This window comes from Phoxinus phoxinus, assembly GCF_949152265.1.
Source record: "Phoxinus phoxinus genome assembly, chromosome: 10".
NCBI lineage: Eukaryota > Metazoa > Chordata > Actinopteri > Cypriniformes > Leuciscidae > Phoxinus > Phoxinus phoxinus.
Window position 1 is genome coordinate 16643955 of NC_136885.1, and position 25403 is coordinate 16669357.

At 36.2% G+C, this 25403-nt stretch overlaps 4 protein-coding genes across 7 annotated transcripts; 1 reads left to right on the forward strand and 3 right to left on the reverse strand.

Moving 5' to 3' along the window:
- The first annotated feature begins 1523 nt into the window (after nt 1–1523).
- On the forward strand, nt 1524–5550 carry cdc42ep5 (CDC42 effector protein (Rho GTPase binding) 5). Its single transcript, XM_079625720.1, has 3 exons — nt 1524–1670; nt 1819–1887; nt 3488–5550. Exon 3 carries the CDS (start codon nt 3496–3498, stop codon nt 4399–4401), a length of 906 nt encoding a protein of 301 aa, XP_079481846.1. The 5' UTR covers nt 1524–1670; nt 1819–1887; nt 3488–3495; the 3' UTR covers nt 4402–5550.
- Nucleotides 5551–6122: 572 nt separating this feature from the next.
- Nucleotides 6123–12155, reverse strand: grwd1 (glutamate-rich WD repeat containing 1). Its single transcript, XM_079625719.1, has 7 exons — nt 11689–12155; nt 10665–10782; nt 10366–10528; nt 9341–9551; nt 7934–8076; nt 7659–7850; nt 6123–6954 (listed from the first exon to the last, which is right to left on the reverse strand). The coding sequence occupies exons 1-7, from the start codon at nt 11903–11905 to the stop codon at nt 6646–6648; spliced, it is 1353 nt and encodes a 450-aa protein (XP_079481845.1). The 5' UTR covers nt 11906–12155; the 3' UTR covers nt 6123–6645.
- Nucleotides 12156–12877: 722 nt separating this feature from the next.
- LOC307006031 (uncharacterized protein) lies at nt 12878–16433 on the reverse strand. The gene is made up of 5 exons (XM_079626622.1): nt 15728–16433; nt 15444–15556; nt 15187–15255; nt 14145–14276; nt 12878–13957 (listed from the first exon to the last, which is right to left on the reverse strand). Exons 1-5 carry the CDS (start codon nt 15738–15740, stop codon nt 13601–13603), a joined length of 684 nt encoding a protein of 227 aa, XP_079482748.1. The 5' UTR covers nt 15741–16433; the 3' UTR covers nt 12878–13600.
- A 1305-nt stretch (nt 16434–17738) lies between these two features.
- Nucleotides 17739–24942, reverse strand: flcn (folliculin). Of its 4 annotated transcripts, none has more exons than XM_079624677.1 (13): nt 24504–24879; nt 24375–24422; nt 23329–23529; nt 23095–23241; nt 22798–23019; nt 22518–22684; nt 21569–21660; nt 20989–21152; nt 20785–20898; nt 20486–20609; nt 19774–19899; nt 19545–19647; nt 17739–18414 (listed from the first exon to the last, which is right to left on the reverse strand). In XM_079624677.1, the coding sequence occupies exons 3-13, from the start codon at nt 23527–23529 to the stop codon at nt 18207–18209; spliced, it is 1668 nt and encodes a 555-aa protein (XP_079480803.1). In that variant the 5' UTR covers nt 24375–24422; nt 24504–24879; the 3' UTR covers nt 17739–18206. The 4 variants fall into 4 exon arrangements, with proteins under 4 accessions (XP_079480803.1, XP_079480805.1, XP_079480804.1 ...); XM_079624679.1 differs by having other exon boundaries at nt 24699–24871; XM_079624678.1 differs by having other exon boundaries at nt 24612–24871.
- Between the last annotated feature and the right edge of the window lie 461 nt (nt 24943–25403).

Here is a 25403-nt window from a genome sequence, read left to right on the forward strand (position 1 = left end):
TTTTTTTTACTCACAGTAGAATACAACACTAAAGGCGAGTATTCCATTCAAAAGATAGAATTCACAGGGGAGCAAATATAAATCCATTTATAAATAGGGCCTACTGTTCAGACTTATTTTGGCATTGTAAAGATAAAAATAGCTGGATTTTGTTTCATTCTTGTAAATGGATATTCTCTAATCCAGTGAACCACTCCTTCAGTAATGCTGGGTTTTATATGTGACCTCATACACTGACAATGCTTCCAGCCATTCATCATTGTATTGGTAACCCTAGTGAGAGTGTGTGCCATAAGCTGTGCTAAGAAAGAGGAAGTGATGTGATGTGATTCATCGCTCATGCAGCATCCTTGAATTCTCTTTGCAGGCAGGATATGTAGGCCACCAAAGCTGAAAGAATGTCAGTTGTAGCCTTTAATCTACAATTCATTCAAAGATCTCAGTTTTCTTAACCCTATAGCATCATATTTGATGCGTGAAAGGAATCTAAACTGTCAACAAAATTCAAACTTTGCTGAAAAACCTGTTGTATAAGTCCTCTGATTGATAATTCATACTTTTTTTAGCAAGTAAAAGGCATTTATTGTAAACATGTATCCCTTTAGGTCACCTGTCCTTTTGCTGTGAAATCTTAGCCCACTGTGAAAAAGTAAACATAACAAGTAAACATAATAATAATAATAAAATATTTATAAAATGCATGTATCGTATTTGAAAAACAGGCTTTTAAGGAATATTTATTTGTACATCTCTCAATAACATTGCATTATATATTTTGCCTCCCAGAGTAAGAATGGAGATCCATCATCAGAATATGATACACACCATAAAAGCCTGAGTATGATACACCTCATAAAATATTATAAAAAATGTATATAATTTATATATAAACTGTATAATTTATAGGCTATATAAAATTTATAAATGGCAATTTTTTTCCATTCTCCCAAATATTTCTATAATTTCATGTTATGCTTTTAACTCAAAGAAATTTTTCATTATGGATTTGTAGGCCTACTTCTATCATAACATTGATGGTGATGGTGATAGTGATATAGGCCCATACATGGAGATGCAAAACATAACAGATCATTAGAACAGGTTCTGCTTCTCTGTTCAAAATGTTGACAGACGGGATTCCAAAATGTGTTTTCATTGTGATTCACCCATGGCAATAAACTCACACAATGTACAAACAGTCCTACACAATAACTCTTATATTTTATATAGTCTACTCACTTTAAAAAACAAAACAAAACAAAAAACAAGTTAATTACTTTTTTAGATGACCAATTGCCTTGTTCAACTTTTAATTTTTCACTTGTTCAACCCTAACAAGCCCCACTTTTACTCCCTATTCTACACTTGAGTGAGGTTTAACATTCAAAAAGAAAATTCATGTGAAATCATTCTGAAAGGAAAACAATGCAGCGCTGCGTCAGTCAGTATCTAGGCTACTTTCATTCACTAATACAGCTGTTGCCAAAGCGCTCCCATGTAAAACTCACGTCACTTCCTTGCCCATCCCTAAAGGAAAAAAAGAAATATCGGAGAGAGAGAGAGCGACGCCAGAAAAGTCTGTAAAAGAAGGAAAGCGATATTTAAAGAATAGTTTGGTTAAAAGTGGAGCAAATAGGTACAATCCAGTTGACAAGCACACGGTGAACAAAGTAAGTCTAACTCCCTCGTTTTGAAGGAAACCGATTCGGTAACTCCGTTGGGCGCGTAACTTTTGCAGTTACTCCCACTTTAAGAGACCTTCATTGCATTAAACTATTATACTATTTGATACACACGTTGATTTTTGCTCTATTACAGCTTCATTGGACAGGGCGACGCTTTCCTGGGCAACAGGCAGGTCTTCTGCTTAAAATTTTAATAGCACTGGTAAGTTAACTGGCTACAACTACTTTATTTCGTTTTCATCGAATGTGTATAAAATGTGTATAAAGGTGTTTTACCTCAGAAGGTGCGTTAAACCTAAGAATAATTTGTTTTATTTTGTACCCGTGGTGAATACATTTAGATCTGGTAAAGACGCCTCTAACTGATACTCTTTCCAGCTGTTGCAGTTGTTTATGGGTTAGGACACACATTTCGATAATTACTATTATATCTTTTTTTTAATAGCTGCTAAGCTTCTCGGATGATGCAAAAAAATGGATTTTAACACCAGGCCTATAAAGCGTAACTTTTTTTTAATTATTAAATGTTTGTCGGGGGGACTTAATTTTGCATTATTAGAAACTATGGGCTTCAAAGGTAAACGAGTGGCATTTATGTCTGTCAATGAGTTAAACGATTTAAGTTTTAAAAAGATGTAGGTTATCTGTGGGCACGTTTATAATGTTTCTCAGACTTTGCGTCTCAACCATAAACTGTAAAAAAAAAAGAAAAGAAAAAAAAAAAGGTCTCAACCTCGCGAGAATGCTCGAGGCAAGAATGCTTTTTAGCACGCTCTTCACATACAAGTCCGAGCTTGGTTTTGGCTTCTGTCAACTCCTCTTTTTCCACTACCTTTACTCAATCATAGCTCTTTTTTGGGCAACGTAATGATTTCATACCTGTTTATCGATCAAATCGATCAAATCCGGAAATATAGATATTGAAGAACATGAGTCTTATACTGTATAAGCTCACCTCACCCAAAACAGAGCAGTTGAGTCCCTCTGAATTGAAACTTCAGCTTTTACAGAGAAAACAGTCTGATAAAAGAAATGTAGGAATGTCAATAACAAGCAACATTAAATTATAATTAACTATAATATATAAATCAAATGATTTATAATCTGATATTATATTTATGATTTGGGGGATTTAGAAATGTGGATATCAAGCAACATTAAATAATTATATTACCAGCAGATAAGATGTTATTCACCGTAAAACAACAGGTTGCTGCCTTAAATTTTAAAGTACAATCAACTTGGTTGATTTCAACTTAACTGACTTAAAAAATTATTTGAATCTTTTATTACTTATAAAAAAAAGTTGCAAATACTGTATATAAACTTATTTTGATGAGTTAAAACATTATGTTGTCAACTTTTCGATCATATAATTTTTTACTGTGTTATTATATTATAGTACATCATATAGTATATGATATTTAGAAATATGAATAACTAGCAACTTTAAATAATAATTAACTATAATATAATATAATACACTGCCTGACTACAAAAAAAAGGATTTAAATATGAAAGTGTCTGCCTACATGGTTGTTTAATAAATGAAAAGCTTCACACTCCATCAATTAGGGTTAGAAGAACTGTTGCCAAACATATAACATGCTAGAAACATAATAATCACTGCAATAATGATCCAATCATTGACTCTTAAGCAGTTGCCTATTTAAATCTAAACAGCAACTTTTTTTTTGGCCGGCCAGTGTATAATAATATATCATATAATGGAAACCATTTAGTTGTTTAAATGTTTTTATTACACCTTTCCCTTCATCTTACTTTGCAATTTTGTTCTTCAGTTGCTACCATGCCACTCCACAAATCATCTCGAGCCCCTCGTCTGGACCCCACCATGATCTCTGCTCCCCTTGGTGATTTCCGTCACACCATGCACATTGGTCGTGGTGGAGACGCATTTGGGGACACCTCCTTCCTGTCCAGCCATGGCCCCTCTAGTCCTAATCCGAACTCTGTGCAACCAGTCGGGGAAGCCACTGTAGAGACCACAGACATTCAGATGAACAATAATGATGACATTGAATATACTGAAGAAGATACCGGTCCAAGTGAGCTCCGGGACGCCGATTCAGTTTCCTCCTTTGACCTCGACTTCGATTTAGGGCCTTCGATTTTAGGAGATGTACTGGGAGTGATGGATGGACTGACCATGGGTTTTCACAAAGACAGCGAAGAAGTGTTTAGTCCCAGCAAGAGCACAAGAGATGTGATGATGTCGCCAAGGAGTGCTGCCAATGAGTTGAATGAGAGGATGAGAATGGAAAGCGTGACCAAAGAGGTGAGCCAACAAGATGAGCAACTGAACGAGATGAATGGCGTGAAGTCAAAAGGGCTCAGGCCCAAAGTGCGATTCAGCGACAAGCGTGATGAGATCATCGGTCGGCAGGAAGCAATTGAGGGGCTAGACGTGGAAGGTGAAGAAGAAATGAGCTTGAGACCAAATAAGGAGATGCAGGAGATTAGTGGGAGAATAGTTTACGACAAAGACCCAAGAGAAGCAGAGATGGTTAATCGGAAGGAGGACAACTCTCCAAGCACCTCTTCCTCAATGAGCTCAGAATATGAGGGAGTCTCCCCGTTGGACCGGAGGAGAGAAAACCAACATCTTTCAGAAACAGATTCAGAGGAGGAGGGTTTCAGTGGAGAACAAGGATACACTTTTGAGGACGAGTTCGATGATGAGATTGGCCTATAAGAGGACATTGCGAGCGATGATGACTCGTGAACAGAATCAATCTTTTAAAAAAATCCAAACACGGAGAGTTGATGAAAATGTCCTTCTTGAGGTAATAACTGGACTATTTGGAACTCTCTTTTCCACCCCTTTGAAGTTTACGATGGTGTTTGCTCATTTTCATGTCTATTTTATGAAAGAAAGACAATCTGACGGTTTTGTCTTTTTATAAGTACAAATTTTGAGAGTCTCCCATGGTCAGTGTGTCGTCTTAAAGAATAACCCAAGAACAATTTTCTGCATATATTCCCCAAGGTATATAAAACTGTTTCATATTTCCACTTAATAGTTCCGTTATAGGGCACTTTACCTTCTTCAGTTAACTGGATACAGCTTTAATCTCAATGGAGAGTGAATACCTGCAGTACAGACTCTCTTGTTTAAGCCAAACACCACATTAATTATTGTTTATATTATGGTTATATACAGTGCCTTACAGAAGGCACTGAAGATGTTTTCCATCTTTGTCTTGCTTAGTTTCACTGAAAAGCCAGCGAAGAAGCTTTTCTTTTTGTGGGAAGTTGCAAGGTTTCTGAATGCATTCACAAATGCTGGAATTTTCTCCTGGGAGTTTTCATTATTACATATGCATACATACATATCCTAAAATGCAATAAGCAATCAGATTGCTTTTTGTTTTTGGAGATGTAGTCTTTTAAAAAGTGTAAACATGAAATGCACACAATATAGTTACACACTACAAAATAGTCTTAAAGCTAAACAAGTGCAAAATGCAAAGTTTTTTAAACTGTGAATGGAAAACAGAACTCATATTCTGGTTGATCGTGTAGGTTTTGACCAGAGTCATAAAGGGAAGCCTGAAAAGCTTTAATAGGTTGGGTTTATTTTTTTAAAGCGATTGCTTTTATCTTGCTTTCACATTTTGTATGATTATAACGGACAATCAGTAATTATTTTACACTCAAAACCACTCTGCCAATTGAAATAATGTAGATAGACCAAAATGTGTAATTAAAGTTTTATAAAACTGCCAACTGGCATTTTGTATTCTTTGAATGTGCTGATGGAAGGTAAATGCATTTCTGTAATGCTATTTTTATTGATATATTTTTTATTTTAAAATCAGGTAAATAAATGAATTCTTTACTATCTTTATCTCCCTCCCATTTTATTTTGAGAGTATCAGTGTGGGATCATTTTTTCCTTTTGTTTTTATTTATGTATTTGTAGGTGGATGAATGGATGGATTTTGTTACACATTTCAGAATAATTCTAAATGACATGTTATGGAATTTTTGTAATTCCTGTTCTCCATCTACAAATGCCACATTCGTGACCACGATTCCAGAATTATTTGTCTTAAAGCATCAACCAAGGATCAAAGTAAGTGGAGTACTTGCAAAAAAAAAACTTTGTAAACAAATAGTTTAAAACTGTAAACAAGATATTTCTTTATACTTACACTGGAGGGCATCATTTTATATTAAAACCATTTCCTCTTTCCATCAAGAATCACTGAATTCATTAGATATCAGTTTTCAGAGCACTCATTGGCTGAATAAAAACATGAATTGTATTTTTTGATTCAACATTTGCATATAACATGATTTTATCTAGTTAGGCTAATTAAATTTCCTTCAGTACTCTTTAAAATTGTTTTGTGCAAAACAAGGAATTGAGGAGTTTTCTCGTTTTTTTAATGAAGAAATAAGGACTAACAATACATTTTCCTGTTTATTATAATATGTGAGAAGGCTACTATGGTTTTTGAAAATGAACCTTAATAAAACCTGCAGTCTGCCTTCAGACCAAAAGACTAAAACATCTTCCTGTTATGTCCATTAATTTGCCTGAGAAAACAATTCAAAACTTTTTTTTTTTTTTTACTGAACAGACACCAAAGGAAAAGTGTCTTTGGAAAATATGCTGGTTGTAAAATAAACAAATGAAGTTAACAGACAACCAATAGACTTGATGATTCAGAGCGGAGTTTTAACAAATTAGTAATGTCACATACAATTACATCATTTCTGTCTCAAGAAGTTGAAAGATTGGTTCCACACCTACAAGAAAAGGGTGGGAAAATGACAGAAATGCATACTAGTCATGCATGTTCCATTCATCCATCTATGTATATGTACATTAAAAATGACACACATGCACACTGTTTCTGCCTGAAACAATCTGTCCAATCTGTTTCTCTCTTTCTCTCTCACATACACACACACACACACACACTCACACTTAAACAGAAATAGTTCTGAAGATGTTGAATCCTGACAGCGCTGTGGAAATGAGAACTCCAGGAATCTGTGGGTGCCAGTGGACCTCCTTCACTTCTTTCTGGCCCTGGTGAAGGAACAGTAGCTGTGGTGGTAGCTGTTTTAAGCCCTCTTCCTGTCCTCCCACGTCACATGATTCCACCGACAGATCCCATTGGCTGATGACGTCATCAGCTCCAGAGGCGGCAAACACACTAGAGTCAACAGGGCTCCACTGGACCGACGTCACAGGTGCACTGTGCTGCTTAAAACTGGCCACTGGATGTCCAGACTGAAAAAAAAAAAAAAAACGTACAGTAAAAAAATAAAACATATCTACACACTACCAGTCAAAACTCTGTGGTTGGTCAGTAAGATAAAATTGTTTTTTTTTTTACCAAGAACCAATTAAATGGATAAAAAGTGACAAATATTTTTCTAATGTAATAAACGGTTTCTATTTTAAATAAATACTGTTCTTTTGTACTTTAATATTCAGCCAGGAAGAAAATGTATCCTGGAAAAGAATGTATCATGTTTTCCACTAAAACATTAAGCAACACCGTTTTAATAATAAAAATATTTTTTTCTTGTGCACTAAAGGACCTTGAGACACTGAAGACTGAAGTAATGACTGCTAAAAAAATACAGCTATAATAAATCACATTTCACAATATATATAAAAAAGAATTTTTTTATTGAAATAATATTTTACAATATTACTTTAAATGCAGCCTTAGTGGTGGGCATAAGAGGTTTTGTTTTGTTCAGAAATCCTACAGACCACGAACAATTAATAGCTATATATGAAAATATTCCAACTTTACCGCATTTTTCACAGTTGTCTATAACTTAATATACCAGGCAAACAGTTCTGCTATGGGTTTATATGGCCTCAATTGCGTTAGTCTCTTCACGTGATACCAGACTGACCTGTTTCACTTTGCTATTTTCCTTTAGTTGGATAATAAAACAGTAGTATTTGTTTCCTCTTACCTGGAACTGCCTTAAATCCCAGACTTTCAGGAGGCCATCATCTCCTCCAGACAAAATAAAAGGTTCAGTCCGGTTCCAGCTGATAACATTGACATCTGAAGAATGAGCCTCATTGGCTGAAAGCATAGAATTAGGTGGTGCCCTTAAGTCCCAAATGCGAATGGACTGATCCACTGAGCACGATGCAAAAACCTGGGGGTGGGAGAGAAACTCATTTAGACATTACATCCATTAATCAATATCCATTAAAACCATCTCACTCTGTAGTGACACACCGTGGCTTCAGTAGGTGACCACTGTAGGTCCTCAACAGACTTGCTGTGTGAGCTGAAAGGCCGTTGGTCAATCTTCCAAGTCCCACCCTCCTGTGGCTCCCAGACATGAATGTTCTTCTTGCAGTCGCCGCTTACCAGGCGTCCTAAGGTAGGAAAACATTACATTATTTGAATCTTAGTAGTTCCTTTAGTCGCTAGACATCTATTTATATAGAGATAAGACCCTGTTCTGTCTGTCATATACACTGTGTTCCAAAGTATTAAGCAAGTGAGATATCAGTGGGATTTCAGTACAATAAACATTTAGTTATACAAAGAAAGTGTTTGTTTTATTTCTCACATTTTTTTAGATAACTGGTATCAATCTCAGACAGGTTTGTTAAGTAGTTTGCCAGGTCTTCTTAGGTAAATGGAAAACCTTCTTAAAGAGGTTGTTTCACATTATTAAGCGAGTTACAGTTATGCAATATGGGCGGGAAGAAAGATCTTTCTGAAGATGAAAACCATGGAAGATGTTGAAAAGGGTCTTGAAAAAGGCATGTAAACTCACATTTTGTGGAAAATGAACAGATATTGTGGAACTATTATTGTCGTGTGTTTTAAGAGCTCGGTCAGAAAAAGGCTCAAGGAAAGTTTCTGTTAAACAAATGTATTGTATTAAAAGGGCAGACCATCAATTGTAGTGCTAGTATGAAATTCTTCAGTGAATAAAACTATTTAAAAATTAGTCTTCATTTATTTCTAACTTTATGCACAACTGCCAGCCTGCAAACACATGTTTGCTGCTCAACAGTGGCTTTTTATAGCCTACAAATAATTTGTTTGACAGAAACTTTCCTTAATAAGCCTTTATCTGACCGATTACTTCTGTGCTCTAAATTTCTCACACATTTTTTGATAGTTTGATAATCTCCATTCAGTCTTCACACAATATTAGTTGTTTCATGCCTTTCGCATCTTCAGAAACATCTTTCTTCCTCCCCATACCGCATGCACTGAGACCTGCTTAATAATGTGGAACAACCTCTTTAAGTAGGGTTTCCATTTAACAACTACTTAAAAAAACCTGTCTGAGATTGATACCAGTTATCTAAAAAGATATGAGAAACTAAAACAAGCACTTTCTTTGAAAAACTAAAATCTGAACGTGTATTGTACTGAAATCCTACTGATAAGTCCCTTGCATAATAACTTGGAACACAGTGTATAAAGTCACAATCCATAGTTGTGTTCAACTTGAAGCGGCGCTGCGCAGACAGATCAGTGTATAACATCAAAGTACCGCGCAAGGGATTAAAAAGCATATGGAGCCGTCTGCTCTCTAATCGATCTATTGGTACATTGATGTCATACACCAATTGGTCCGCGCTGCACTGCTTCAAGTCGAACACACCTCGTATTACCCACCTGGTACCTTGGGTGACCAATCAATGGCAAATCCTTCTGACATGTGACCAGTAAAACTGAAAAGGGGCGTGGCTTCCTTCTGTTGCTTGATAAAGGCCGACATCACTGATGAACTATGTACTGCCTCAAGTTGAGGTCGGAGGTCAAAAATCTCCACCTGGCCTTTCTCTGACCAGACAGCAGCCAGTGCCTGTTCCCCGCGTTGGGTGACCTATTCAAGTATTGAGATGATAATAACTTTAGATGAGTGAGAAAATTAAACTGCTTAGGCTGGATTACATTTCTAATATCTACTCTGCCAAAAAACTGATTTTTTTTTTCACAGCAAATTATTTATGTGTAAATATTTGTATGAACATAAAAAGATTGAACAACTGAGACAAACTGAACAAATGTGACAGGCTTTGGACAAACAGAAATTAACTGTAGGCCTGGTTTCACAGACAGGGCTTAGATTAAGATAGGATTAGTTAATTCAAGATGTTTAAAAAGCTTTTATACACATGCCTTAGAAAAAAAAAAACATTAGGCTACTGGTGTTGTGTATCTTTTTTTTATTTTAGTTGCTTTCAGTTAAAACAGCTCAAACGCACATATTAGTCTGGGACTAGGCTTAAGCATTGTCTGTGAAACTGTGCAAATTAGTCCCGTAACAAAAGGAAGGGTATATCACTGTTCACCTCTGCAGTCCTCATGTTTTCTTTCTTCTGGTGTTTTACAGAGTCAGTACTAAGAAAGGTCTCTTTAATGTCCCAAGTTATTGTAACTGTGACTTTAATTATCTACCACCTGTAAACTGTTAGTGTCTTGAGGACTGTTCCACAGGTGCATTATGCAATAACTGTTTATGGGTCATTGAACAAGCATGAAAAACATTCTCTAAACCCTGATCTAAAGATCTGTAAATCTTATTTAGATTTTACATAATTATCTGTAAAACAAAGCACACTGAAAAAGGGACATTTCTTTTTTTGCGGTGTTTAAAAAAAAAAAAGTCGATTAAATATAAAAGCAACCAGACTTACTCTGACTCTATTGATCCCACCGTAATGTGGCATCATGGCCAGTTCCAACTGTGGTTTCTTATCCTCGTCTTCCTCATCTTCATCACTTTCTCCATCACTGCTTTCATTTTCATCTTTTTCTTTGTCAGTTTCATGAAGATTGTGCATGCGCATGACAATAAGCCTGGATAGAGATTGAGAACATTTAATTTTCTTTAGGTCTTTGTAAGAACGAAGCCAAACATAATAAAGGTAGTATTAGATGTTTGCTGAAGATAACAAAAAGTAACAAGCTCTGCCAGTATTGTTTGCCAGTTTACCTGTTGCTGAGCGCAGTGTCCGCCTGTGTTCCAGCACAAAGCACCATAGAGAGAGGAAACTGCTCCCTCCCCTCTCCTTCACCATCACGCACCACGTCAAAACTCAGACATGGGGCACCTGCAGGGGAAAGAGAAGTTCACTGATTACATATGTATTTAAGAAGAGAGCAAGTATGGTTTTAGAAGATACATCTGGTTATTAACGTAATAGTTCTTCTATTTTAATTCACGTTAATAAGGCTACAAAACATTCTCACAAAACCTGTCAAGAACTCCTTTTCACTAAAATTAGTATTTTACTAATTTAGAAAAAAAAAGAAAAAAAATGTGCTCAAAGAATAAACTGTTTGGATGAAGAACATCTTAATTTTTAAGCACATTTCCCCCAAATCCCATTCTCACTATAATGTGACAAAAATTATACAAATGACCATTTATGACAATACAATTTGTTTGACTAACTTTTATAATAAAAATAATTGTTTAGCGTAGTTTTGTGCAAAATTTGTTTTGTAATATTGTATTACGACATCGCAAGACAAGAAAAATGTCAGGATGCATTAGTGTAATGAGAGTTTGTAAATTGTCCTAAAATAATGCCTCAATTCAAAATATAATAATTATAATAACAAAAACTATTATTATTTTGAGAAAACTTAAGCCTACATTGCCATTAGGATATTGTGACAATATGTTCAGGACAATTACACTGCACATAATTACCTGGCATTTTCAATGATGATACATATGTGAAATACACTTGGATCACATACCCAGACATCTCTCAGCACAGATGCAAACAAAAAACTGTGGCAGTTTCAGGGTATCATACAAACTGACTATAATACAAACACCATGGTGGTCATCCTTTTGACAGAACTAATACAGGTCCAAAAAACATGTTATTGCCATATACTTTATTTTGTTAGTAGATGTATGCAATATGTTGCATAGAGCAAACTACATATATGAATAAATCACTCATGCTTATGTTTGATCGGACATGTTAAGCAAACAAACTGACCGGTCTGGCACTCGTGATACATGCGGTAAGCGGAGCGGTCCATCTCGAGCTCTTCTCCCGGCTGGAGCGCCTCCAGACCGGGGACATAAACTTTTTCCTCTACGTCCCCGTTCTGTCCACCTCCCTCCACATCCTCCTCCTCGCCGCTTCCACTCGCCTCCATGTCCTCAAACTCATCATCCTCCTGAGGCAACGTGTCTTCATCGGCCGCGGACATTTTGAGAGAACGGACTGTTTCCGCTTCGCGTCACGTGGTTTAAAGCGCACTCCAAGCCCTGTACAGAGTTGGAAAGCACCCAAGTCCCCGGGCTAGCGGGAATTGTTGTCCCAGACAGAGTGTTTTCCAGAAATCCTTCTTATTCTTATATCTCTAACATTTAAGTCATCTTCTATAAATCTGGGCATTGAAATCTGCCATCCTAATCCGTTCCATTCCAGTCCAGTAGTTGACATTGGTTAAAATGAAAGAAGAATTATGTCAGTTTCAGCATTTATAATAGCTACATTATCTAACTCAAAAGTCGTATCTGTTAATATTATTTAGGCTAATGGTCTAACATGAACTAACAAAGAACAGCCTACAAACTAAAATGTATTGTTAGCCTACTAATGTTAGTTACCCTACTGATAATGTTAACTAAAGGGACCTTATTTTAAATTGGTCTAAGTATTCCAACCTGGCCATCATAATCTTAAAATGGCCAGCATTCTCTTTCATAAAGTCCAACTGAAAAGTGCCCAAAACCCATCTAAATCCATCCAAAATCCACCTAAGTGGATCAAAAGACCAGCAAACCAGTTTACGCTGGTACGCATTTTTTTTTTACCCTCCAGAAGGATTAGTGCTAGTTTGCATGCATGTGGTTTGGATAAATATTGTGCTAATCCAAACAAATGCTGAAATGTAACGGGGCAAAATCCAACATTATGAACAACCTTGTTTAATTTCAACAACTAAAATGTAATTTATTGTGTTGACTGGCTTCGAAATGTGTCAGCTCTATAGGCTATTGTGTTGGACAGCAAAATTGTGTGAACAATAGGTCTCTGTGGTGTCTTGTTGTTTGTGCCATCATCTGCAAGTCCCTCCTTCCAGCTGAGAGTCCTCATTCAAACACTCGGAGTCTGACAAACAAAAGAGTATAGTCTCTTTCAAAAACAATTGCAATAAAGTTCAGGTCAGGCAAACACTGAATTAATCTTAAGAAGATTTTATTCATGTATAAAAATCTACATGTAAAAACAGACATTACATGTACACCAAAAATGTTAAATTTATTTGAGTAAAACATTGCTTGTAGTAGTAACCTTCTCTATGCAAGACAATAATACTTGTAAACATGACTTGTGTAACCCTTTTGTAAATGTCTTTTCTTTTTCAGAAAGTAGCAGGTGCTGTGGTTCCAATATGCTACAGTTGTATTTAATATGGCTTTAATTATTACATGAGTGTAGTTGTTCACTCTTGAATAGTGAGCGATAAGCGGGGCTTTCTGGCTTCATCTATTCTTTACTTTTTCACTACATTCAATGTTAAAACATTCAGTCAACAGGTTTTACCTGAATTATCATGGATGACACACAATTCACTGTATAAGATGATAGAAACACTGGATAAGAGAAACAATCAGTGCAAAGACATGATGCAGAAGAAAAAAAAACATAATTCACATACATAAAAGAGAACCTCATAGCCATGTGTCGGTTTCCAAAATATCCCTTTTCTCCAACAGAACTGATCCATAACTGCATCCAGCCACTTTATCCAGAGAGCATTTCTTAGAAATCTCATGCAAATGCCAAGCTTATCAGTGTAAAACAAAATTAGCATCCATAACTGACTAAAATCAAGGCAACACGGTAGCAGTCCTTTCAAAGTGAAGCCTTCTTCTGGCCAAGTTTTGTGGCATATTTAAAATAAGATCAGACTTGATATTATCCATAGAAAAGATAAGCTCCAGTGAGTGAAACCTGTGCAACGTGTCTTAGTACAGCTGTTGGTCGGACCCAGGTCGAGCTGTCTTTTACCCGTCTCTCCTTCTATCACATACTGTTGCTCATCCACCGGTTCACCATTCTCCACATTCTCTCTCTCCTTTGGATTTTCTTGATCCTCTTCACTTGGTGAGGGGAAGATGCAGTTATGCTCTCCGAAAGCACAATTCAAATCGAGCCATCGTGTGAAGAAGGATGAGGTGAAGGAGAGAAGTCCTTCAGGCGATGACTGAACAGATGGGAAATCAGAAAGATCTGGACGATCCGGGAATTTCTGTTAACAAATAGATACGGGGGGAAAAAAACACTTCAGATGACAGAAATGCAGATGTTCAATCTGTCAAGCCTACAATAAAGAATGAAACACTTACTGATACAACATCTGATGAAACAATGTAGTAGCAAGAAGTATGGTTTGATCAAAGTGTGTATAAGAAAGAAATAACTGTATGATGATATACCTCTTTTGCTAAGCTGTCCAGCCTGTAAATCAGCTCACTGATGAACTTGTACTTGAGGTGAACTCTACTGAGGTGCTGGAAGAGCTGACTCCAGGAATTTGACAGGAACACAGCAGCACTGATCACACAGCACTGAACACACACACACACACACACACACACACACACACACACACACACACACACACACACACACACACACACACACACACACACACACACACACACACACACACACACACTTAATAATAATAAGTCATTTTGAGCTAAATAGGTTCTCTGTATCAAATAATAAGGACTATCATAGTTAACATAAATGGGTTAATGACAAATAAAGATGACTGAGATGATAAATCAGGAGAAATTTTAGTTTTAAAAACATGTGACAAGTTCTTAGAAATGTGTTATCTATTCCTGTTGCTTTCATTATGGAAAATATACCATATCCAACAGAACATTTTGATTGACTCAAAATGACTTAAAATGTAATGTTGTAAAATTCAAGTATAGAATACGTAAACAGTTTCTGTGCAATTTACAAGAGTGTACACAATTGAATCATTATTGTCAAACATGTTTCAAAGTAGGGTCTACTTTTATAATGTTTGAGTCACGAATATAATATTACTCAGTCTGACCTGAGCAAAAAGTGTTTTTATAAAAAAATTAAATATTAACATATTTTAAACAATAGTACTTCACTCCTATTTTTAAAGAAACTATAATAAAAGATAATGCCATACTACTTATGCCATTCTTTTGTTTATTTTTTTCAATTATTTATTTATTGAATTATTATTATTGTGTTTTTTATGTAGCCTATATAAAATATATAGCCTATGTATTATATATATATATATATATAAATATATAAAATATATATATATAGCCTATGTATGTATATATAGGCCTATATTTAAAAAAAATTAACACTAAAACATGTTCATTAGGTTTATTTAAATTATTGTCTGTAACTGAACTGCATATAATGTATCAAAATTGAGCGTCACGTCACTGACCCGTACAGAACTGTCATTCTTACCGGCTCATTGCACAGCGCGCTGTCGTTGAAATAGTGAGACACGACGTAGTTCTTCGGAAACACTTGTGGCTGCAACACATTTAAAATCTCATTATACATCCTTTGATCTTTGCTTTAGGTTGCATGGGCTTCTCACACGTTACCAAAACCGCAGAACAACAATAAGGTCAGTGCAAAATCACACAGGAAAGATAAACGAGACTGCGAACTTTCTAGTAAACAATAGCCTATGCAGTTTTTTAAAGGGCGAAACTCACGAATCCGTTCATTCTTTCAATGTTTATAGTGTCCTGCAGATTTCTGATCGTCGTCTTCATAAAATCATTGCACCCACTTCCTTGAACAGTCAATATTGATAGAAGTAACAGCACTGAAAGGCAAAGGCAAACAAAGGTTCAGAGCATTAAAAGCCGAAAGATTTTTCAAAACAACTACGCATTTTAGTGTAGCGAACACCATACACACTGTCTGATAATACAATAATTTTAATACGCGCATCAATTGATGGACTTTCGTCAGCGCTGCGCGCGTATCACGTTACCTGTTGGTGACATGCTTCTACCGGCCAATGCGGCCCATATTCCCCATGTTCTTCTTAACCGAGTCCTTTTGCGCGACAGATTGTTGCAGTAAAGTTAAGGGAGAATCTCAGTCTCAGTGGGTTTCCCAGCTGCCTCTTCTTTTAGTGACTACTAACCAACTCCTCTTCCTCTTACTGCTCCACTTTCTCCTCGATCCCTCATTGACAGCTGCACTGCGTTCTGTCCCTCTCTGGCTCAATCCCAGTCAGTCAGTCAACTCCCAAGTCTTCTGGGGGAAAAATTCGGATAGAGAGCAAGATATTCCTCTGTTTCCTGTGAGATTTTAGTTTCCTGTTTCTTTTACTCTGCTCACTTTCCTTCTTCCTTTATAAATTCCTAGGGTTTGAGGCTTTTATTTCCAGGTGGCAAGCTAGTGAGCAGGACATTTGATCTGTTGTTGTAGGCTACTGGAGCAAACCATGTGGAGGCTGTTTGCTCACTGAAAGTGAAAGTCCTGGTGGTTCAATCTCTCTCCCCGCTCTCTTTAAAGCTCCCCACCCCTTTACCTCATTAAACAGCATGCACTCCCCCTCTTCTCTTCTCTTCTCTTTATCAGTACTGAATGCACAGCCTTTCCCGGGCTTAGTCATAGTCATGCACTCTGGCAGTCTGTTTTTAATTTCCCTCCTCCCCATTCAAGTAGGCCTGTCCATGTCTGTTGCTTTCTCAATCGCACAATTCATCAAGTGAAATGATGACTAACACATAAGCTTTCACATAAAAAAAAGGATGTTGAATTGTATCATGTTTATGTAATTCATACTGTTCTAGATTAGTCATTGTCAGGAATGTGATGCCTATAAAATGAGAAGATTCAGCTATGCCGTCTTTATAGACAAAGCAGTCAGTGTGTGGTGCATTTAGTTCAAATACAGTTACATGAAAGATTGCATCAAAGAAAGAGATGTTCATAGTGCATGATTAATGAGTGAAAAAACATTTTCTGTATTGGGATTTTTTAATAGTAAGTATAGTATTGTTACAATGTAACGAGTAAATAAAAAATAAAAATGAGAAAGTTTTATGCAAAGTTAAGCTTGGCTTGTACCATCTGGAATAAATAAATTCATGATTAGGCCTATCTATGTGCGTAATAGATATTGTGGCAATGATCCAGCAATTCCTACTTTTCCATCAATCAACCTGTGCAGACAGGAAAGAGTATCTTGCAATCCTCCTCAGTCACATTCACACCTACACACCACATTTAACTGAATTGATTTTTTATTTAACCTGCATCGATAGATTTGTTACACATTTTTTAATCTAAAATGATTTTGCACATCAAGATACCTAAATATGTATATATTTATATATATATATACAGTGTGTGTGTGTGTGTGTATAGTGATATATCACTTCTGCTCTGCACTGTGTAGCTACATTAATATAGTAGGAAATAACCTTTCAGTTATGCTCATGCAATTGTGAAACACTAGCATGTCCTTATGTAAGAGGTGCTCATGTTGGGGGTACGGTACGTTAGAAGTGTTTATTACATAACGTGAGGTATTGTAGCACTTTGAAACAAGTTGTAAAACCTTGAATGGGTTTAGGGTGATTGCTAAATATTTCAGAAACTTTCAGCAATTAAAGGGCCAGTTCACCCAAAAATTATGTAATGATTTACTAATGCTATCATGTTCTTCCAAAGAAGATATTTTAAACACATGTTTAATAATGTTATTAATGATAATGTCAATAACTATTTTTGTCCATACAATGGAAGTCAGTGGAGTCCAAAACAACACTGGACCTTTCTTTTCTTTTTTTTGCATGGGGAGAAAAATCATTGAGAGCTTTATCAAAATATCTTCTTTTGTGTTCCAAAAGATATGTGCAAATTCTTCACCACAAGATGATCACGATTGCGGTCAGTAGCTGGAATAATCCCATTGCACTAATTCATTACATTCCTTAATAATAAAAAAGTAAGTAGCACTTTACAAGATTTACAAGCAGCATACAGTCTTTATTTAGCATGTGTGAGTTTAAAATCCATTTATTTGAAATAAGTTAACAAATAAGGATAAATAAAATTGCTGATAAAAACAGACATTTTCTCTCAGACATGTCAGATGAACAGAGATATATGATGATGACGTGAATTATAATGGACATAAAAAAGCATTATGTCAACTGATACTCTCCCATGAAGTCAGTGGACCATGTGCTATATTAGACAGTGAAAAAGACAGAAAATGGACATGTCTAGTCATGACGGTAAAAAAAAAAACATTCCATTTAAATGCACATGCCGTAAGTAATTTTTTTTTAGGTTTCAATCACTATGATAGCTTTTACTTTCTCTCTGTACCATGCAGAAAAACACATTCTCAGGCTTGGCCCCTTTTTCCCGTAATTGACACACAAACACACACACCCACACATTCTTTTCATCTAACTCTAGCAATGAGTCTATTGTCCCCTTTCTCTCTCTCACTGGCTCAGAGTTCTTTCTCCACCTCTGACTGCAGTCATCAGATGGCTCTTGTAGAGCTTGCTGAGTCCTGTCATCCAAAACTTAAGAAGACGCACATTGTCCTCTTCCCCGGGCCCCGTGGCCCCCAGCAGGGTTAAAACCTTTTGAGTGTCCTCTTTACCTCTGCCATCCACCTTGGAGAACTTAAACAACACTTTTACTTTGCTGGAACAGAGAGAAAAAGAAGAGCACATGGTGAGAGGAAGCACAGAAGGTTAGCAAGGGAACAATAAACAGACAAGACGAAAACAGGACAAAGAGGAAATTGGAAAGAAGCGAGTAAGTGAATAAGAGAGAGGGGGGGGGGGGGGGGTTTACAGGAAAAAGGAGAACAGGCAAAATATTATTTTTATTTTTTACTAGATGACTTTTCTAAATTGTCTCAAATAAATATAAATGGCACATTCCACAAATGCAGTATATTTTGGTAACCGTTCATTCATTGTAGTAAAAGCTATTTTTAATTATTCATTCATTTTAATTACCAAAAAAGTATTATGTAACAGTGGTCCTAAATCATTGGCAAAATTGCAGGCCCTATTTTGTAGACAATTGTGGAAAGTGCCGTATATAAATACTGTAACAGTACTTCAACAGTTGTAACAGTTTTGTAACTTTTTTTCAGCAAGGAAGCATTAAATTAATCAAAAGTGGCAGTAAAGACATTTACAATGTTACAAAATGTCTATTTAAAAAAAAAACATGTTTTTATTTCTATTCCTCTAAGAATTTTGATAAAATATCTTGCTTTCCTCAAAAATATTAAGCAGCATAACTGTTTTCAAACTTGATATTAATAATTAATGTTTCTTGAGCAGCAAATTGGCATATTAGAATGATTTCTGAAGGATCATGTGACAATGAAGACTGGAGTAAAGATGCTGAAAATTCACAGAAATAAATGACATTTTAAAATATATTAATATAGAAAACAGTTATTGTAAAAATATTTCACAATATTACTGTTTTGCTGTATTTTTGATAAGATAAACTCAGCCTTGATGAGCATAAGAGAAATCTTACTGATACAAACTTTTGAACGGTATATATATATATATGTGTGTACTGTTTATATACAAATGTAATAAATTAGACAAAATTATATAAATCAAAGTGAAAAGCAACTCTTGAGCAAGCATTTTGGATAAATGAGTGGATATTTGTATGGAATAAAGACTGTCATCTGCTTCTAAAGGGGGATATTTGTATGGAATAAAGACTGTCATCTGCTTCTAAAGGGATTTATTTGAATTAAATAGTGGTTTGTATATATCTAAAGAAAAGTGTTAATTTACTTCATCCACTCCTCTTTCAGACAGAGGAGGCAGAGAGAGACCACCTCCACTGACAGATTCTCATTAGAAAGTGCCACTTCGATCTTATTCAACAGAGTTGGACCTAAGAGAAAGAAAAACCATGAGGAAGCCACATTATAAAAGGAAATCCAATAAATAGTGTGTCTGTTTGAATAGGGGTATACATCTTTAAAGACTGTGGCAATCCTACATGTGCCCATGCGTTTACCTTTATCCGTTGGTTGTGCGTTGGCACTGCTAATGTTGAACTGGTAAAGTGAGAGAATGTCCTCATCCGAAACAGGATTTACACAACCGCGCTCAACGTTAAGTACATCCACCAGCACAGAAAACTCTGGAAGACAGATTGAGAGAGAGAGAGAGAAAGAGGGAAAGGGGTTACACCATTAGGATTCTTAATGAGTGTTGAACTTTGAGATGAACCTGACACAGAGTTATGAAACAATTTCACTATGTTTAGTAAGAAAACAGTCACACAGAAGTTGAGAAATATGATGTAAATCACATTCCGACAAAGAAAACACCAAAACACTTTGTTTGAGGCCTCTATAACATCCATGTGTGTTTGTCTTAATTAAAAACAAAATACAATCATGTTATAAAAACAATATGATCCCCCGAATTGATGGATAAAGATTACGAGAGCACTGCTGCCATTTCTCAGTGTCACTTATGCATAGTGTTACTGTTTGTGTACGTTTGACCCAAAGGAATCTTAGCTACGGCAGCACTGCAAAGATGGAATCAGAATACAATAGGTTAATGGGGCTCAAATCCCTCAGGGCTTGGATCTTAAGTGTCTTTTAATGTGGTGTAGACATACAAAAGTTAAACGAACTGGCTGTGTCAAGCAAAAATATACAAAAGAGGGTTTGCAGTGAAACAGAAAAGAAACAGCAGATTGTTTTACAGTACAGTACCTGAAGAGCTGACATGGGCTGGGATTGGTACATCTGGGCTAAGGCCAAGGAAGTTGCATCGATATGCTTCCTCATAGTGAGGACTGTACGGAACTGCTCGGACACAGCCAACTGGAAGCAAAGCCTGTGAAATGGTCAGAAAACTGAATTCAGGATACGCTTTTAAAGATCATAAGAAAGTCTTCAGTCAAGGGTGTCCAAACTTTTGACTGGAAGTGTATAGATATAACACAGATGTGCTTTATGGTGTAGACCTGGAATCACTTGATTATTGTGATGGAAAAAGGTATTTAGCTGACCTTCAGCACATTAAAAGCTGACTGGATAAGACCAGGGTCTGCACCTCTCCATATGACTTGGTTTCCCATGAGAACGTGCCATGTCAGTTGTCTGAAATCTGTGGTACCCAGGACCTGCCAATTAATCCAAAATAGCATAGTCAAATTTAATATTTATATATATTTTTCAAATCGATGTTGGTAACAGAGTAAACATTTATTTGCCTGTCTTAAATGTCTCAATGATTTGAACTTCGGCCCAATAAGGTCCTCTTGTCTTCCATCATCAAATTGAAAGTCGTTAGCCTGTACACTCTCTGATTGGCTGGCCTGTGAGTTAGATCCGCCCCCTTCGGCGCCATCCCAGCCACTCATCTCTTCCTCTTGCTCTGTGAGAGAATTGTACACTACGGTGAACATTTTTTAATGCTGAAGTCTACAGTATAACCTTAGGTTATGCAGAGTCATTGCTATCATTCTGACTATAAAAGATGAGCAAAAAGTTCTTTGAGAAAAACAATCTCTTGAGAGCTGTTTGTTTGTCACTCTCAGGAGCAGAATGTTGGAAATGGAAAATCTGGGCCAGACACCCAGTTAACAGTTCACAAATCAATTTGTTTTAAAAATCAATTTGTTAGCAGACACGCTAATTAAAATATTCCTACGGAATCAATAGTATCCCTTTTTTTTTAAGTTTACAAAGTGTATAGAAACAATTTTATCACATTTTTAACAAAACTAAATTTCAATCTTTATTCCTTTAATGCTTTTTAAATAATTATTTTACTCTGTGTATTCATTTTACCAGTTTGTCTTTCAATAAGAACGAGTGTGTCTTCTGTTGGTGCTCCTTCTAAAAGCTTCTCAGTCAACCGACTGCCACAAGCTTTCAGCAACCTACAGTACAGATAATTAACAAAGTAAGAGGAATTATTATGATTTAAAAATACAAAATAGATAGGCTTATTGTGTTTAAAATGTGTGTTTGCCAAGGAAAGCATCACTATTACTATTGCTCATACACATTTAGGGTTAGGGATCTGACCAAACGCTAAATGTTTGTCCCAGGTACATGAATGATGCCTCAAACAGTGCTGTGAAATAAAGTGTAAAATAACAAATAATGTCACATTGTGAGATATACAGTAGCAATTTGTGTTATAAAGTCACAATTATAAGAAATAAAGTTGTAATTATGAGAAATAAAGTTAGAATAGTGAGCTAAAAAGTCATAATTATGAGAAAAAGTCACAATTGTGAGTCTCAATTATGAGAAATAAATTTGTAATTGTGAAATATATTTACAACTGTGAGAAATTGACACAATTGTGAGACAAATGTGCAATTATGAGTAATAAAGTTGTAATTGTAAAATATAAAGTTACATTTGTGAGAAATAACGTTGAAATTGTGATATAAAGTCACAATTATGAAACAATTGTGAATCACAATTATGAAAAATAAAGTTGTAATTGAGAGATGTAGTTACTACTGTGAGACAAAGTTGCAATAGTGAGATATCAAGTCAGAATTGTGAGATAAAATGCGACAATTGTGAGATAAGTCACAATTATGTGAAATTAAGTCACTATTTTGAAATAGAAAGTTAAAATTGTGAGACATAAGGTGGCAATTATGAGAAAAAGGTGCAATTACGAGATCTAAACATTGTGAGATATAAAGTCTTAATGGGAGATATAAAGTCATAATATGAGTTATAAAGTCAAAAATATTCAGAATAGAGTTTTACGCACCAGCTGAATGAGGAGTGCAGACTAGCCCACAGGTTTTGGTGTTGGGTTAGAGATGTGAGTGAGCGGGCAGCATTGCCGCTGCGCTGGTGGGGGAACACTGCTGGAGAAAAGGCACTGTTCATACGTACAGCCCTCTGAGGACACACACACTGCTCACTGTCAAACACCTGCAGGGTAACAAACAGAGCAAAATATTGTATTTTCAACACTGCAATCAACTCATCACTCCCAAGAGGCACTCCGTCAATCACGGTACTAAAGTGGGTCTGCAGTCCAGGACCTTGAGTGCTGTGTTCTGTAGGCTCTGAATGGTTAGCCGCAGGTGGCGCAACAGGAATGGCCAGGAGTTGATGAGGTAGATCCTGTCCATAGCTACCACGACAATGCTGTACCAGCGCTGGAAGCCCCGTGCCAGGCTGTCTTTGATGAAAAACGTATGAGAAAAAACAAATCCATGCTGTTCGTCTCCAAAGAAGATGGGCCCCTCTCGACCAGGACAAACCTGGAAAAGCAGATGATGTAAAAAGTATCATATGTATTTTTGTTTATTCATTGATGCAAACAAGCGTATACATACCTCACAGCTGAGGCTGCGTACACATGCCTGTCGCACTACACTGAAGAGCTGTGGCTGGCGTGGATGTTGATGGCTCAGATAGCGGATTCCTGTCTCACTGTCCACACTCACAAAGCCTGGGTGAGATGCAGGTAGGGAGCGACAGCCCTGGTGAGAGAAAGACAGATATTATACAATATTAGAGAGAAGGACATTTTTGAATTTATTTGGGCTGTGACAAGAATACTTTCTCACTTCACACATGTCTGCTCTTTGTGTGGCAGAGCTGTTGGCTCTCATGGTGAGACCTTCACCCTCTCTGTCCCCCTCTCGGTCCCTGTCACCAGGAATGGCTGAACCAGGAGATGGGGATGGAGGGTGGACGGCCTCTGTACAGAATAGCGTCCGAGGGCCATGGAGTTCACAGAAGTGGCAGAGGGCAACTAAAGCGTTCATCTGGAGAAAATTGAAAGGTTATATGAGAATATGCAATATTATCAATATATATATAATTTTTTTACATTTTGATTTTGATAGAATGAGGTTTAGTTTTAGATGTTTATAAACCACAACAGACATTTAATGCATAAGGTTAACAGTGGACCTAACAGTGATGCCAATGACTCTTGCAGTAAACATAACTCTTATCAACTGTACAGGCAAAAGCAAAACCATTATACATTTTGAGATTTTGCTTCCATTACACATCTTCTTCCAGACTAGTGGAAAACATCCAAGTGTTACTACATTTTCTCTATTTGTAGATTTCAATAAAAAAATTTAAAGGCTGTTTTCTCAAAATGAGTTTTTTTTTTTTCTTATGCACTGAGCCAGAAATCTCCACTTCAGTAACACTTACAAGTTTCCTGTTTTATTCATATATATTCTGTTTAAGTTTTTCACAGAGGGGTTTCATATATACATTCGATATTTATATAATATTACATTTTATTACTAAAAGTATGGTGATTTTTAAAAGTATGATGAGTGATGAAAAGATTTCTAAAATCCTCTCTGTAAAACGTATGTCAACAAAATGAAACAAGAGCCAATGGTCAGATTTCTGTACAAATGACGGCATTTTTAATTAAATAATGCCTTATTTGCATTTTTAAACATAACATTTCAGGAAATTTGAAATGTTCATGTGAAAAGTGTTATGTGTTGTGATCAACTGGGGAAGTGTCAAGTGTGGTGACATATATATTTTTTTACTCGATTCACATGTGGTACCATGACTAAATCTAAACGCAAGCAAAAATTATATATATATAGAAAAAACAACAAAACAATATCCTTACCTTTATCAGCTGGGTACAGCTTTTGCACCGACTGGTACTGCCAGTCAACTATCAAGAGCAAAACATTGGAATGGAGCATTGACAATAGCAACTCTCTACAGGTTTTGCATGTCTATCAATGTTACTTACAATGTAATTTGTTACAAGTCAACATAAATGACAAACTATCCTCGCCGATGTACAGTTGACTAAATTGTCACTGAATGCGATCGTAATAATTAGTTTAATCGTGTTTACAGTGTTAGGTCCATCCTTTTACAGTCTTATGCGTCATGTGATGGGGAAGTCACGCGCTAAGATCACAACAACGTGTGCGTGACTCACACAGCTGCTCTTGTCTCTCAATGATCATCGGTACAGGCCAAATAATCCACGAATACGGTTTTCTGTTGTAGCTACATGCTGGCGCCATGTATATGTTTGTTATTTCGAGTGATATAAATAATGATGGGCTCTTCCGTAATCCGCAGAATGCCTTTTGAGATCCCTGGTCAATGAAAGAATCTTCTGAGGAATCGGATCTTTTATCCGATTCAGTTGAATCGGTTTACAAAACCGTTCTGAATGAATCGCTAATGAATTATATGGATAGTTCTTATTTAATATTTTTGGACACCCAAAAATGAAAATTCTGTCATAATTTACTCTCATCAAGTTGTTCTAAACATGTGAAAGATTCTTCGATTTGCTGAACATAAATATTTTGAAGTAGGTTAGTAACAGTTGTGGTGTTTTGTTTTTTTCATACTATGGAAGTCAATGATGCCTCACAACAACTTTTTGGCAACAAACATTCTTCAAAATAGCAGAAGAAAGAAATCCATAAAGTTTAAGAACAACTTGAAGGTGAATAAATGATGACAGAATTTTCATTTTTGGGTGAACCATCCCTCTAACAACTCCAACATATGTAAAACAAAAAACAAAAAAAAGTTCAGGCGAGATATGTAAATTAGAATTGTTCATTGTAAATGCAAATTGCATTTAATGTTTTTTTTTTTAATGAGTGGAATCATGGCTGCAATAGAC

What these genes read in the sequence shown, in the direction of transcription:
- flcn (XM_079624676.1), bottom strand. Translation starts at nt 23,529, where the DNA reads ATGAACGCTTTAGTTGCCCTCTGCCACTTCTGTGAACTCCATGGCCCT. An exon ending in CATTGAGACATTTAAGACAG is followed by an intron (nt 20,899 to 20,988) that starts GCAAATAAATGT and finishes ATTAATTGGCAG; the next exon opens with GTCCTGGGTACCACAGATTT. An exon ending in CAGCTTTTAATGTGCTGAAG is followed by an intron (nt 20,610 to 20,784) that starts GTCAGCTAAATA and finishes ACCATTTCACAG; the next exon opens with GCTTTGCTTCCAGTTGGCTG.
- grwd1 (XM_079625719.1), bottom strand. Translation starts at nt 11,905, where the DNA reads ATGTCCGCGGCCGATGAAGACACGTTGCCTCAGGAGGATGATGAGTTT. An exon ending in GTATCACGAGTGCCAGACCG is followed by an intron (nt 10,783 to 11,688) that starts GTCAGTTTGTTT and finishes TTTCCCCTGCAG; the next exon opens with GTGCCCCATGTCTGAGTTTT. An exon ending in GACACTGCGCTCAGCAACAG is followed by an intron (nt 10,529 to 10,664) that starts GTAAACTGGCAA and finishes ATCTCTATCCAG; the next exon opens with GCTTATTGTCATGCGCATGC.
- LOC307006031 (XM_079626622.1), bottom strand. An exon ending in TTGAAAGAATGAACGGATTC is followed by an intron (nt 15,256 to 15,443) that starts GTGAGTTTCGCC and finishes AATGTGTTGCAG; the next exon opens with CCACAAGTGTTTCCGAAGAA. An exon ending in GCGCGCTGTGCAATGAGCCG is followed by an intron (nt 14,277 to 15,186) that starts GTAAGAATGACA and finishes GTGTGTGTTCAG; the next exon opens with TGCTGTGTGATCAGTGCTGC.
- cdc42ep5 (XM_079625720.1), top strand. Translation starts at nt 3,496, where the DNA reads ATGCCACTCCACAAATCATCTCGAGCCCCTCGTCTGGACCCCACCATG.